The 16,464-nt window shown below is 43.4% G+C and overlaps 1 protein-coding gene and 1 pseudogene across 1 annotated transcript; one reads left to right on the forward strand and one right to left on the reverse strand.

The window, feature by feature from the left end:
- Positions 1–381: 381 nt before the first annotated feature.
- Positions 382–6,887, reverse strand: LOC129598219 (atrial natriuretic peptide receptor 1-like; annotated as a pseudogene).
- An 8,279-nt stretch (positions 6,888–15,166) lies between these two features.
- Positions 15,167–16,426, forward strand: LOC129598258 (atrial natriuretic peptide receptor 2-like; the record flags this gene model as incomplete). The annotated part of the gene is made up of 6 exons (XM_055496078.1): positions 15,167–15,216; positions 15,287–15,386; positions 15,448–15,606; positions 15,676–15,858; positions 15,962–16,195; positions 16,307–16,426. Coding segments are annotated over exons 1-6 (834 nt in total), but the record flags the coding sequence as incomplete, so codon positions are not given.
- Between the last annotated feature and the right edge of the window lie 38 nt (positions 16,427–16,464).

Here is a 16,464-nt window from a genome sequence, read left to right on the forward strand (position 1 = left end):
ATATGTACAAACCGAGCTTAATTCGCTCAACAATAATAATCAAATGAAGAATTTGTCCCAGTTTACATGAGAAGGGACTGTGCCCAATACATCCATAGCATTACCGCGCATAATCTCCAAACTTAAACGTTGAAACAAAAAACAAGTCGAGCGACTCTCGCCCGTTTTCAAAAACAGTTTCTTACCAATCTCCTTTAATGTATGTCAATTATGTGTACAAGTATAGCGGTTTATTCACTTGCTACGGCACTGCTTAAGCCACTGTTCTACCAAATGTGTGCGTTTTCTAATCGGCGTTGCATCGTTTCTTGCTCGAATTTTCCGTTAAATACGTGTAATTATAATCATTTTGCTTTAATTATACTTTGTTTATCGGACGGAACGTTTCCCTGGTTAAGAAAATGCATAGATACACCGAAGGTAAATTTACTTTACATCATTTTCATTACAATAAATTACCAATAATTTGCTGATAATTGTATTAAATACAGCAGCACAATAAGGAATATTTCAAATATCACCAAATGCGCATTGAGTGGCAAAAATCGACCAGTACAAAAAAAAAGACATCCGGCTGCACTTTTCCCATGCATCCTGCCAGTGATTGATTTTCAGTGGAGTTTCCCCACTAACCAGTGCGTAAAAAGCACACCTTTCCCCTGCAAGAAAACCACAGGCGATTACATAACGCTGCGCAAAACATCCAGCTGTGCGTATAATAAACATCACACAGAACTTCGATTAGCAATAAAATATTCGTATAAAAAAGGATTTTCGATACTGCGTCAAAACAACGTTCCAAATCGTCGTTTACCTTGATGGGAATCTCGCCGCGCTCTGTACAGGTGAAGCCGCCGATCAGGTCGAGAAGGCGTCGCGTCTCCGGACCGATTTGTATCCGCATCGCTGCCAATTTAACGATTAATCAGATTTTTATTTTTTTTTCTTGTGTAATACGTATCGAAATTCAATTGTGCCGGCTTACGCTCGCTACTGGATTCCATACGCGATGCGGTGTTGACCGTATCCCCAAATCTATACGTTGAGTAATAATCTTTTTTATTATAAGGTCATAATATTTCATTATCGGACATCCGTCTCGCTTACAGGCAATAACGCGGCATCTTTTTCCCGACAATACCGGCAACGCAGGGACCTAGTTAACATTCGACACATTTTCGAAAAGCTGCATTTATACTTGTTAATATTGCTGTTATTGAAAAGCAGGTTAATTAAATTACAAATATCTTGGCAATTTAAAAAATTAAATAAGTCGCTAACCCGAATTGATGCCCACGCGAATCTGTACATTCTCCGACGGCAAGTGCGGCACCACAAACTTGGCAATACCGGCCACCACCTCCAACGCCATCCCGCAGATCTGGCTGACGTGCTTGTTACCGTTACGAATTGGCAAGCCTGATGCCACCTAGGTATGAGGGAATAAAAAGAGTTGGCGGGTTACGAAGAAGATAAATTGTGATAATAAGATGCTAGTGTTAATAGGAAGTTTGCTGCTGATAACACAGGGTTGACAATTATTAACCGGAAGGGCAAGAACAGAAACACGTATTTTTTACAACAGTTATTTTTGGTACAATAAGGTAAACGTACCATGTAGGCATCGCCGATAGTCTCCACCTTGTAGACATCGTGCCGCATCAGCACCTCATCGAAGAAGGTGTAGAGTTTATTGAGCAGTTCGATGACGTCGAGCGGGGTGCCCTTGGAGGAGATGGTGGTGAAGCCGACAATGTCGCTGAAGAACACCGTCACGCTGTCGAAGGCTTCCGGCTCCACGGTCAGGCCCTTCGTCAGAGCCGCCGCTACCGGTCTACAAAGTACAATATTTAATACACTGCGCAAGTCATCGTTCTTAGTAGGAAGAATATTTTTGTTTCGATTGTTAACTGAACCAGGATAATATTTCTAAAGGTACATACGTCACATTACTACAAAATACAGATGTATATTCTTCTGTCACGGAAACACCACTAGATATTGGCTATATATACTGCTTTACGCATAACGTAAGTATCCAGAATATGAGATTATAAAGGCAGCATATTATTGTGCCGTATTTATGGAAAGTCTGACTACCGGTGATAATTCTGCGAGTCAAATGCTGATTACTTACATATTTGAAAAATAATACTATTAATTATTCTGAAGTGGCGAAAAAAACATACTTTGGAAGCAGTTCGCCCAGCAGCTGCTCGGACCGCATCTTCTCATCCATAAACTGCTGCGTCTGCTCGGCCACCTTCTGCTCCAAATCACTGGCGTACTGCTCCATCCGCTTAAACAGCGAATCAATGACGTTATCCCCGATGTTGCCCATGATCTTCAGCAGACGCTCTTTGACTTTTTGGAAGGTCGGCCGCTCTAACGGCACCTCCTCCCAACAGCGCTCCATCAGGTCGTACAACTCGTTGGAGCAGGACGACCGGGGAACGCGCGGACGGACCGGGGGAATATTAGCGGCGATGACCTTTTTAGTTAAAAATCACCTAATAAACATTCAGTTCTTAAATGTTCAAATAAAAAGCGAATCTACTTCTAAGACGATTTCCCGAGGGGAAAGGTCCAGTGGGTCATCGGGAAGCTCAAAGGGGGCGCTGCGGAGGATGATCTGCTGGAGGATGATGGCAAAACTGTATACGTCGCCTTTCTATAAAGGTTGGATAGTGTAATTTCGAATGATCACATTGTGGCGTGATTTTCGCTGCTCACTTGTGTGCCTTTGACCGGCATCACTTGGCGCAGTAATTCGGGGCGCGCCACATCAGCGCCTCCCAGTCCCGCTCGTAATCGTTGGCTTTGGGCGGGATGAGATCCTCCTTCTTGCGGAAGAACGCCAGACCGTAATCGGCGATTTTCAGCGTGAAACGATTATCCAGCTGGCACGTATTGGAGCTGAGATTGCCGTGTGAGGCGATGGGTGGAGTGCAGGTAGGTCATTCCCTAGAGAGATGGGTGAGGGTATTTATGAAGTTTTGACTTCATAACCGATTCATCAATAATCAATAAAATATTAGTACCGAAGCGGGTAGTGATCATCGTTTTACAGCTTGAAGCTAGAATTATTTATGCGCGGTAACGTCTGCCTCCACATTATGCTTATACACTCCCAATGAGAATGGAATAAATTATTATACATTATGGAAATTTTATTTCATGCGTTTTATATTTTAACTTAATAATTTACTGTGATAAATGATGCTGCGCCTTACCGACACTAAATCCCGGATAATGAGATTTTAAAGAACCAGTCCAGTTTAATTACGGGACTTTCCAGGACATTCGTCAACGTCCCTTTGAGCAAATTTCCCCGACGACGTACTGGCACACATTATCGGGGCTGAGCGCCACGCCGATAAAGTGCTGAAGATTGGCGTTGTCCGTCTTTTGATCTGTAGATCTTCCAGTTATTAACCCCGTTCAAAAGTAACGCGCCATACAGGTTTACCAGTTTCAACTCGTCGGTCAACTCGCGGTTGGGCGTCAACTTGCGATCCGTTACGTCGATCAGTCCGACCATGGTGCCGTTGTACAGGGCGAAAAGGTCGCACATGTAGGCTGAATAGTGAGTTGACTGTTTGCTGGCGCCGGTGTTCTGGCTTCTCTACAACCGTACAAAAAACGGTCGACTACAAAAAGCGCTATGTATGTGCAACTAACTAAAAAATCTTTCCTAAAATTATTTTATTTTTTACAAAATTTGAAAATTGATGCTACGGTGATTGATTTACCAGGGTTTTCTTGGAGCTACTGGCCGCTCGCGGACTCTTAATATCCAGCTCCTCCACCATGATCTTCCACCAGTTGGGATTAAAATCCAACCGTGATTGCCTGTATATAATCATTCCATATAGAATAATAAACGTTCAGCTTTGATGCCGATAATATTACTGTGTAGTATTTTGTATACCAGAACTGGAGAAAGACGTAGGCGCCCACGGATACCAGAACGGCAAGGAAGATGAGCGGCAATCCGACCACCAGGCCGATGGTCGTTGGGGATAGTCCCGTCTGCAGGCACTTGTCGTTGCGGAAGCCACACACCGGCTCATCCGGTGGCAGTTCATCGCGGTTGGCGCGATTGGGCCAGGAGTAGTTGTACAGGCGCCGGTATGTCACGTTGCTGTGCGGTCGAAATTGCAGGACCACCTGCAACATTCAAACGTTGGCTATAGGATACCGCGCTCGCTATACGAGAGCGCCAATCACTACAACTTTTCTTTCTTCAGTATTTTCCGTGCACATTTGTACTGCATATCCTACTGATATCAAAATCCCAACATGACAGGACAATAATTAATTGTCACCGTGTTATCTTCTTTTCCTACTTCATACTTCAAAGTTTGAATTTAACAGGTTTAGTTACCGCCATCTACATATAAACAGTATTTAAGAGTATTTAAACAAATATACGTAGTACTCTTCCAGAGGTATTTTCAGGTATTTTGTATTACTTTATTTGAGGTATTTTGTAAGACAGACTACTGCCGAAAATTTCACGGTGCATTTGTGCTTGACCTGTTTTTATGAACTCGTTTAAGCAATGTAGTTATTTAACGTATTTTGACAGGCACAGGTGAGCGCCTGTAACAGTAAAAAAAACAACAGAAAATTGCATACTCGCTCTCATTTCTTAGTAATAATTTTAAATACGGAAAAAGAATATAAAGCACCCTCAATTTATGCTATGGCAGAGCATCTTCCACGTTGGTTTCTTACTTCAACTTTCTTTGCTTTGCGGCCATTGTACTACCAAATCATATGCCATATCATTCTGACAAATACGGCAGATACACGGTCTTATCAAAATATGCGTCGTTCTTTCTGATTTCAAATATTTCAGTGCTGTTTTAATATATTTTGGATTTCGTATCAAATTTTTGTAATTTATATAACTACATAACTGATAATATGTGCCTTCATAATATTCCGCTGACAAATAAGTACCTTATACGTACTCTTCTTGCCCGGTTTTTATTAAATCCATGCAGCATTACTGTTTTGTAGATCAAGTTGCTGAAAAACTTTTGAAGCGGGTATGATATCCGTAAACGATTCGCAATAAATTAACTTGTTCTGATGGTGGCATAATATGAGATCGTATATGAACGATCACATTTAGCACTCGTACTAAAAAGAAATTCAATAGTACAAGAGAAATGCAGCGCCGGTAAAGTACTGGCGCATATGCATATGCGGTAGACATTTGGTAGAACAGTGGTTTGCGCTGGCGCATACGCAGTGTCTCAAACCGCTTTGCCCCAACACTACGAGTAGTACTCAAAATATGATAATACCATTTATGGAAACATTCACAAACACCAATTTTTTATTTTGATCGTGGAGAATGAGTAGCGCCTGCTCTCGTTGATACTGTAATTATCCGGCTACAAAAAAGCTCAAATCCCAGCGGCATATGTTTGATGGATTTTTTTCAACGCCGTATTAAATGCATGCAGAACATTCGCGATACTGCAGTACTGACACTGATGAATCAGCATAAACTCATCTGCTTGCCTGGTATTTATCGCTTTCCACGTTATAATGCTTGAGCACATAGCCCTTCTCGCGCTGGCGATTGGCCCCAAAGTACATCTTCCCGCCGAGCGGATTGTTGAAGGACGTGTTGGACATGCGCGCCACGATGATGTCGCCGTCGGTGTAGTTGAGCTCCTCGTCCAGCAGATCCTTCAGCACATATGCATACACCATGATGGACTCGTAGTGGTTGCGCAGCACCACGTCGATGGTGTCCAGCGGGCCGAAGGTGTAATTGTAATGTTCACGCGCCACCCGCGTGGCGGCCAATTGGAAGGTCTCGTCCTCCGTGCCGCGCGTGCTATCATCCAGCAGCTGCGCCACCAGCAGGCTCTCGTAGGCGGCCGCGGCACTCTGCAGGCAGAGACAATAAAATGTCACACGCGGGATTACGCAATACATGTGAAAGCGCGGTTCTTCAACACTCCTTGCCCTCATTTGGTTTAGTGCGAAAATATTCTTAAATGGCTTTGTTAGCACCAGCTGATCGCAATAAGTACTTGGGCATGCGCAAGTGCCCCTCAACGCTTCTAACCACGTTGCGAAAAGTTATATAATATTTAAGTGTGTACACTCGTATAGTCTATATAACATGTATTTTACAATAGTGCAGCAATACATAGAGACATCCAAATATTAGGATTTTATGCGAAAGCACTTTCGAGTTTAGATAAATCATTGCTCAGTTAAGGAAAGGTTAAGGAAAGTTCCCGATTTCGGATCTCTATCGAAATTAAGACAAAATTATTTTCACATATTTATATAAGTGCATATATCTGCAATATTACGGCTACTGCAACGTTTAATGGTAGTCATACACGAAGTAGTACATATCTACTGGTACTAGTAATTTACAAAACGCAATAACTCATATACCACCATATTTCCTATATATACTGCTCTAACCCTAACGGGAAATGAGTTCCAAATAACTGAATTATAAAGTATATACGCAGCACAATGTGGCTCTGGTATTTCTTTGTTCTCTGTAGTTATCTGCAAAGTGTAGACCTATTTACCGCATCGTTATTATCGCCGATCGTGGGATCCACTCGACCCCAGTACTCCGGCAGATCGAACAGTTCCGCTGCTATAAACACCTGCCGACAAAAGCACTTCTTCAAGGAACGTTTGATCGATGTTCTGCCGTATATTTTTCCCGCATATAATCGAAGTAATCGTTACGTTACGGAAACCAAGGAAATCTTACATGTTCGCCTTTCGTGTATCCCAGACTATGAGCAACCAACTGAAAATATCAACACAGCTGTATCAAATGTAAAAATACTTTTCTGTAGTAAAGCATCGTACCATTACGTTCCGGACGCAATCCGCATGTCCCAGGATCAGAATCACTGTAAACAGTCGCACTCATTATACCGAAAGGTCAAGGTAAACTTAACCTTCATAACATAATCTTATTGATCTATGCGTTCAGAGATTGTCACTGCGCCCGGAAATTCCCCTATCGATCATACTTCGAGATCGTTCATTGGCGCTCTCAGAATCTGTTTGTACGTGTCGCGCGTGGCCCGCTGACTGCGCACGGACACGATATTCGTGTTACGGAACATGATGAAATTGGCGTCGCGCATCGTACGCGAAAAACTGTCCACCAGGTTGGCGAAGAAAGTGAAGGATTCATCGCGAATTATAGTAAGATGGGAGAACTTGCGGAAGACCAGCAGATCAATGAGGAAGCGTGAGAAATCCGTGAAGCTGAAGGTGGGCTGAATGAGCAGCGGGAAGGTGGAGGGGTTGCTCTCCGCTTGCAGGTAGGTCACGCCGGCACCCGGGATGCACATCATGGCGATGTCCAGGGCTTCGGCGAAGCCACAGCGCCACGGTGGTGTACGGACAACCTGTACAAACGTACATGCCGAATTTAGAATAATCGTTTGCCCCGCGATAGAATACTATGATTTCCTATGATTTACACCTTAATTTCCTGCTAATAAATAATTGGACAGTTCAATCAAAACTACTGTAATACATTATACAAACAACTGCAATGTACAATTACACTGTACAATTACATTGTACGTTGCACGTCTGCATAATGTACAAGAATAGCGCACTATCCTATATGTAAATAATAACTGTGGACGTTTTGGAAGATGAGCATCCTTAATTCATACAAATGATTAAATACAGGTATTGTACAAAATTAATTGTATTTTAATTTCACACATGAAATTATTCTATTTGACGAAATTATGATATGAAATTCGCAGCTCTGCAGCTGTCGCTTAAATTTGCACTGTTGCAACAATTTTAACCGATTTCTTGAAGATCAGTTTTCGTGCTTATGGCTGACATAGCGCAATCTTTCGAATAGCTGTGATACACTAATAACTGCGATCTTTCGAATAGCTGTGATACATTATTATATTATTCAATATTATTACAATAATTTTGAGCACCAACGTGAGGGAACAAAACCAGTTTTAGATTTTACTCCACACTACATCTTTCAAAACAAAAATTATGATTGAAAGGTTTCACTGCTGAATGCTGACGACGCCGTCGCATCAGTGTGTTTGTCTAACTTTTATCCTGCCACTCCTAGTTTCCGCAATTTTTCTTGCAACAAAAAGGCCTATCGTATACCGGTAATAAATTATTAAAAACTTCCTTTCGAGCATTATTAAGATGAGTATACTGTATATCCGGAAAACGTCCGGAAATGTATGAGGTGCATCCTAATGGATATACCACACCTACTTTTGTTGTACATATCTGTACATGGAAGATTATAAATTTATAACACACCATGCAAACTCAGAATGTGCGGATAAAAAAAGCTTAAAAGGCGGCGACATGTGCGTGGTGTTAAAAACCTTTAGCTTACGTCACCCGCTCCCCCTTGCGCATTCGTTTTAAATAACTCAACTGCTTCGTTGCGAAAACAGTATTACAGTTTTTTTCTGTTCAAATATTTATTTTCCACAAATATGTGTAGTTTGAAAATCCTCTACTGCAGATAATTCCGTTTCCGAACCGGAAACATGTGCCAAGTTAATAATAGATCAATAATAATTATTGGTTCTGTTTCCGCAAACGCACGCACAATAACGCAGCATAAGCAATTAATTATCCATTCCAAAGTCAAATAATATCGACACTTACTGGCGCCGATAATGAGGTGGCACGTTTCCCCGGCCTGCAGCAGTCCGTACATGGCCGTCACGGCGGCGCTCTGGCTCTTAATACAGGCCGGTCCCGCATTCCGGTACACTTTCTGCAGCGTAATCTGATCATTGAGGACGTAGTTGTTGGCGTGATAGATCCCAAATCCACAAAGGCCGCCACCCGTTCATATTTCGAATAGTACGAATCACTTTCCCATAAATAACACACCGTGAGATTCCGCGGTAATCCCGGTAGCATGCCCTCCACAATGACCATCACCTGCACCACCACCAGAAAAAGAACCGCGCGCATCTTGCCGTACACATCGCCCAGCGATTGTCGGTCATTTCTGGGCATGGATGGCTGGCAAAAACGAGCGCGGAAATTTTACGGAAAACGCGCTGCACAGCACACCGCTTCGTGACGGCAACAAAAGAGCAGCATCTCGTTAACACACGGGATAAGTGGCAAGAATAAAGAGTGGCAGCGTATTAACCCGATGCGAAAATATCCCGGTATTGTCTTTCCCGGGCGAGTCAAGACGCCGCTGTAACCTTTTGAGCGACTCCACACCTGCGATCCATACACGGCGTATTTCTCCCGCAGACCGTTGTAAAAGAATCGATAGCTGTTCGATCGATCGAGAGAAGCCGGTTGTTTAAACAGGTGCACCAACCGGGGCTCTCAATTACCACATGCACCGTGGGCTTGTTGATTAAAAGTTTGGTACAAGTGTCGGTTTGGCGCTTTGTGCTTGTGTAATAGAGTGCAATAAACGCCATTTATACGCGTATTCTCTGTATAATATTCCCATACTGCAATTATTGATCGAACTAGCTTATGTTGCGTTATACGTACAGTGCATTGATTGTAAATATAATGTGACCTTTTCCCGCCAACACAATATGTCCTACACGTGACGCTGCGATATACAAAACACCCACCGCGTGATTGCTCGTTGGCGGCTTGCAGCACCATCCGGTAGATGTCCATTGTGCTCAGCCGGCTGCGCACCGACTGCACCTCCGTCTTCATGAAAATACTGTAGTTGATGTCGCGCAGCGCCTTGATAAAGCTCAGGGAGAAATCCATGAAGAAGCTGTAGGAGTCGTCGCGGATGACGGTGAGGTGCTGGAAGCCGTTCTGCACGAGGAATTCCACAATGAATTCGGTGAGGTCGGAGAGACTAAAGGCCGGTTGCACCAGGAGCGGGAAATCGTGGGCGGAGGTGTTGGATTGGACGGCGGTGACGCCGGCGCCCGGGATGGCCATCAGCGGCGCGTTGATGTAGCGCGCAAAACCGTATAAAACACTGACGGTTCGCGCGCACCCTGTTATGGAAAAAAAGCCGGTTTTCTTTAATTTCTTACGAATCCTGACGAGAGAAAAAGTTAGTTTGTTATCTTAGGTATTTAATGTCGGTTTGCTTAAATTATGGGCTTACGTTTCCTAATTGGATACGAAGCTAGTTGGTTTATTTATCTTGGGTATTTGAAGTCAAATAATACCGGTTCTGATCAGGTTGTTAAAATTTTTTTCGAATCAAAAGCACAATTTTCGCAAACTTCTTCAGTTTTTTTTAATTTGAAAAAGACGGTTTTATTTTATTCTTTTGAAAAAAAGACAGGTTTTCTGATTGGAAAAAATCGGTTATCGTTGGAACGTTGCGTTTTTATGGGAAAGCCGATCTTCTTAGGTTTTAAAATAAAACAGTCGGTTTTCTTAGGCTATGCAATTCCTTACTTCCTCGACAATGTTGACGCGAACTGAGCAAAGTTCTAACTGAACCGGCTAATTTTAGCAAGAAGAACACACAACACCCAGCAAAGACATTATTCCACCGGAAATTAGATGATAGAATCCGACACCGTGCCTACGCAAACAGTCTTCTACCCGTTCCGATAATTAGATTGCAAGATTCCCCATTCCAGCAGATCGTACACTCGATGCACGGCGGTACTCTGGCCCCGCACGATGGTCCGAGGATGCGCCACACTCTCCGCAAATTAACATTATACCTCGCAAGCGATTATTGGCATGCTGGATACCCAAGTCAGAAACGGCGCCGTGCGATTAAACGGCGCATAATACGAATCGGATTCCCACAAGTAACACACGGATAATGTTACGCCGTGGATCGGCCGCGGAATAAGCAGGATGGTACCGAGCAGCAATCGCAGCATAATGGATGTAATTAGCGATTGGTAATGTACCGCTAAAAAGAGACGCGGATCGACTGCATTCAGGATTAATCATGGGAATGACGAGTTGGTCGGATAAGGCTAATATCGATCGATAATATGTTGTGTCGCTGGGTGTTAGATGGGATGCGGGGCTTTTTTTGGATTGCAGACGGTAATAGGTGTACACATATGAGCAGAAGTGTCCTGTCTCAGATGACAATGTTGGATTAGATGAAATGGATGTACACTGTCGCGTCCAGCGTTGTACAGAATAATTCTTGGGAAAAGCGGAAAAATCTACCGGGATTATTGGTGCTATGGAGGAAAAAGTATTCTGCTTAAATGTGTTCCGGGTTGCGTTATTTCCGACAAATTCTTGTACAACTCCTCAACACATGTTCGCTTTACACAAGCCCATTAATTACTGATGAGAGGCTTCACCATAACTGTTTTCTTTGCTTAAATATTGTTGGTTTTATAGAACAATCCGGTATCTGTATCCAGAAGACTTTTTTAATTATAATAAAGTAGAGATCGCACATGGCAAAATTCAGTTGCTGGTAATTACCTGCACCTACAGGTGATCATTATGAAGGTAATTTGCGACCTTGACGAAACGTATCCCTTTTTTTGCCCTTGAAATGTCATTTTTACAATCACAGTTATAGATAATTTATTTTTATATGAACCTCGTAAAAGCCTGTTATGTATCTGGCTACGGCCGTTTGGCCGACTTTTTACCATTCAAGGTCTATTACACCCTTCCTGCCACGAATTTGCGCAAAGGGCTTTTACGTGGACACTTGCAAAAAGTAATAAAAACGATTAAGTTGAAATTAATAATTAAGTAAATTGCCGAATGGGCACGAACACCCCGCATTACCATTACGTTTATAGCGGAAAGGTTTCCACTTCAAGTGCGAACAGACGCTGCTGATTGTTTCCGGTGTGCTAACGATACGGACTAAGCCGACACCTGGTTTCGCTGAAAACTTTTTGGCATCATTCCAGCAAAAACGTTTAAATGCAACCGTTAAATTTTCTGTGAAATATAATATCCGTTTAATTTTTTATGTATCAATGGTAAAAAATCAATAGCCAATCCTTGTTCGTTTGTGGCCAGTACTTCAAAGGTCAGGTGGTATCGTAAAATTGTGACCGGGCAAAATTCATGGCTCTTATCGCTTTTATTTGAATCTAGAAAAGTGGGACAAAATTACATACGGAATATGTTACGATTATTTAGCTTTTTCAGTGAGAATCCCTCGAGGCACTGAGTGTAGACCGTGGTGTGTTTTCTGCACGCTAAGCGCCTGGAACGCAAGCATTGCGACAAGCGTACACAATCCAGTAAAAACACGTCTCGCTACTACTTAACGGGATTAATCAAATATCCCTCAAAGCAGTACTCACGATACCGGCACTTTATTTGTGTAAAGTGCTCTTCACCGGCGGTGTCGAGTAACGGCGCCGACGGGTAGCCAGTTATTTGACTTTATCCGTCGTTATTGACGGATTTTGAATAATTCAACCGATGGAAATCTACACAAGAATATGGTCTACACGCTAATGTTTTTCCCGCGTCTGACGGACTAATTGCCGAAATAGATAAATCAATTTATGGATACACATCGGGACTGTCAACCTCACGCAATCAACGGATTATGAAGTGATGGCAAAAATGCCCTTCGTTGTGATTAATGATTCAGGTGCGAGGGTGCACACCGCGTGTTTCTTTCGGCCAAAATGTGGTATTTTATTGGTGTATCTGTCCTTTGCGTTGGCCAGCGAGGATCTGAAGATAACGTATCTGAATCGGACCGAGGTATTTTTATCCGACCACAGCGTTTTAAACGCGACGTATGGCGTGGTGGTTAACAGTACGACAGCGGCACCGGAGAAGGCTAAAGAGACGGTTAATTATAACCGTACCAGGACGTTTCTCAACATCTGTTTTCTGTGGGAAACGGACTCCTACTATTCATCGTATAATCGGGTGGCGCCGTTCGTTGAGCTGGGGATTGAAGAGGGAAATAAGATTCTGAAGAAGTACAACATCGAGATGCGACAGTTTTATCAGAGCACGGGTCCATCGTGCACCAGTGGACAGCAGATTGCCATACGGAATTTCTATAATCTCCTTAATTCCGGTCAAATGCCAGATTATGATCGGCATTAGTAAGAATAATCTGTCTGGTCTGTTATGCTGTTAAACATACACACTTTTTTGATTTATTTCCAGGATTTCTTTCCACAAGAACAACCTTTTTTAATAAAGTAAAAATTTTCTATTAAAATTGTGACATTATTTAAGACAAAAAATAAGTACAAGAAAAAAAAAGAAAAACTAAAACAGATAAAAGATAAACTATGTGAAATTCAGAAACAAGATTTGTTTTAAATTTCGCTGATGCGCACAGGTTGTCCGCACTCGGTGACGGCTCTGTACGGATTCGCCCACTACTTGAACATCCCGCTCTTGGCGATTCCCGGTGCCGGCGCCACATCCGTCCAACCGGATGGTTCCTCCAGTTTCTTCCCACTCTTCGTCCAACCGACGTGGAGCTCGACGGATCTCTGCACCTTCATGATACGCTTCCTAACGGTCTACAACCTCACACAGATCACCGTCATCCAGGATGATTCCTACAATTTTTACGTCAATCTGGCCATCAGTTTCTCTAAGACGGTGAAGAACCTCAACTACCCGATTTATGCCAGCATGATCATCGAGCCGGTGAAGGCGCTGGACACGGATCAGGCCACGTACAAGAAAATCCTCACAGCCCATACCGAACGATCACGAGGTCCATCAAACTTTCGAATTATTTTGCTGTTTTGTGCCCTTTCTAATGCATCGTCATCCATAAGCAACACGTCATATATGTAGATAAATTTTTTGTTATTGATTTTTGAAGTAAATTTTGTGGGGTTTCACGTAAGATGAAATTCGCTAGAAGAACCTTGCTTGACAAAACGCTGTCTATTTCTGTAGTTATGCTGATTCTCGGACACGCGTTATGTGTCAGGAACATCATGGTAAATACGTGCACGCCCAGTTTGTAGATATCATGTCATCAGTACAAATTCCCAACACATCTGTTTGAAACTGCAAGGTTCCTGACAAAACTGTTTGCTTCCAGCAGATCGCTGCGGAACTGGGCTATACCCAAGGAGAACACGTAAGACTTCATTCCCGCAATCAATGTGTAACACAACAAACGTGAAAATGTTTTGTACAGATTTATATCGCTGTCGAGCTGTTCGAGCTGAAAGCGTATTGGGGCACTAACGATCCGGAAGCGGTGGATGCACCGGCTGGCGACCATTCCGACCTGGTAGGCATATTGCAGATTTCCATCAACTGCATTGCTGGGTAGTACAGCTAACAGGGCAATCAATAGATGCAAAATCGTTGATTTAATTTATATCAATAAACCCAATAAGAAACTGATCAATGACAGGTCTTCATGCATTGGTCGTTGCAGATTGCCATACCGGCGTATGAGAGCCTCGTCTTCCAGTTAATGGACGACACCGTGGTCGGTCCGCTGGAAGAGCAGTTTGAACTGCAGGCCACACTATGCCCGGGTCAAGTATAATTACTCGTTTGGAGCGCTGGAAAAGTATGTACACTGTCCAACAACGGAATTTTTATTTACTAACTACATATAACAATCCACTGTTATACAGTGTACATACAGTACATAAGCATTATCCTAGGCGAATAAATCCTTTTTTTTAAAAAAGAAGTTAGATTCATAAGTCTCTGGAATGTGTCGCAAAATCACATGAGTTCGGCTGCAGATCGACATAATATTGCGGAACCACTACGAGTCTCTGGTCATCTACGCGATGATCATCGATAACCTGATTCAGCACGGCAAGAATCACCTCGATGGGAAACTGGTGACATCGCGCATGTTCATGCATGAGTACGAGGATCCATTGGGCGGGATGTTCTACTTTGGCGATGCCCGGCAGAAGGAGAAAGGCTACATCGCTAAGCATTTCAATGCGCTGGAAGATAAATACGAGGTGGAATTCTGTTTTACGCTGTAACGTGTTTGGATAACATTACTGTATGTGAAAATGGTTTTGGGGTTGGATTGTAGTAACGTGTCCGCCGCACAGCAACTTCACGTTCTACCGCAAACAGAAGTTCAACTGGCCCGGCCGACATACCGATACACTGCCGCCCAATGAGCCGAAATGCGGGTACCGTGGCGAGAAATGCCTAGTGAATCTGTCCACGTCCATGCTGGGCTTTCATCGTAGCCATCTGTCTGGTGTTTGGGGCTATCATGGCGGTCGCCGGTGGCGTTATTGCCGTTCGTTTGTGGTACTCACTACACACCGACTAATATATTTTTCTCGCTGATATATTTTTTCTTTATTCTAATTTTACGTAGGAAAACCAAGAAGGAGTCCAATCCGTACTGGTGGCGAATCCCGCTGGACCAGATCGACGTAAAGGCGCATAAAAGCCTCGCACTGTCCAGACGCTCCATGGCAAGACATTGTATTTTAGAAGCTCTGTAAATGCAAGTGCAATACTGAATATTTTTTGCAGAGAAGTTCGATGACACTGGCCACCATGACAACCAGCGCCCAGTTGTCCGCCCAGATGGTTGGACTTTTCGGGCTGTACAATGAGAACATGGTCGGACTGATTGATGTGGCCGATCACCGGCTCCAGCCCAACAAAGACTTGGTGGATCAATTGCTGACAGTAAATTAATCATTTTCCGACTGCAAAACTCCTGTCGATTGATGCGGTACAATTCTGCGATACAAACAGATCAAGAAAACGGAACACAGCAATCTACAGCGCTTTATCGGCATCGCCCTGGATGACAGCAATACCTGCATATACATCGTGGGCGAGATGTGCGTAAAAGGCAGTCTGACGAATGTCATTGAGAATCCGGTACTGAAATTGGATTGGTTCTTCAAGAACCTCATGATACGCGATCTGGTTAGGGTGCAGCTGACCGATACATGGCAAAAACTGAAAAACCGGCTAATACCTGTATAACATGCTGAGTTAATAACCGATACTAAAATTCCTTTTTTGTGCGGCGCAGGGAATGGAGTACCTGCATTCGACGCCCATCACGTCGCACGGTGGCCTGACATCCAACACGTGCTTATTCGATAATCGTTTCACGCTGAAAATCTCCGGTTATGGTCTGTCGTATTTCCGCCGGAAGAAAGATCTACTGCCACCTGATCCAACGGATTATGAGCGGGACTGGGATCACCTGTTGTGGCGGGCGCCGGAACTGTTACGACAGCCTATGCCGCCGAAGGGCACACCGGTACATTGCTGCGTATTACGGAGATAATGCGTCGCTTATGATGTGCACTCGGATAAATTAATCTTCCAGATAATTTTTAATACAGTGGTTTGTTTATGTGTACCGCCCTAGAGAGGCGATGTGTACAGCTTTGCCATCATCCTCCAGCAAATTATTCTGCGTTCCGGCCCTTACGAAATGCCGGACGACTTTAACTCGGAAATGGAATCGCCGCGGGAAATTGTTATGGAGGTACTTATCGAAGATGCTTGCGTGAAGTGTAGTTGTGA

The sequence above is a fragment of the Paramacrobiotus metropolitanus genome, unplaced genomic scaffold (assembly GCF_019649055.1).
Source record: "Paramacrobiotus metropolitanus isolate TYO unplaced genomic scaffold, Prichtersi_v1.0 Parri_scaffold0000118, whole genome shotgun sequence".
NCBI classification, from domain to species: domain Eukaryota; kingdom Metazoa; phylum Tardigrada; class Eutardigrada; order Parachela; family Macrobiotidae; genus Paramacrobiotus; species Paramacrobiotus metropolitanus.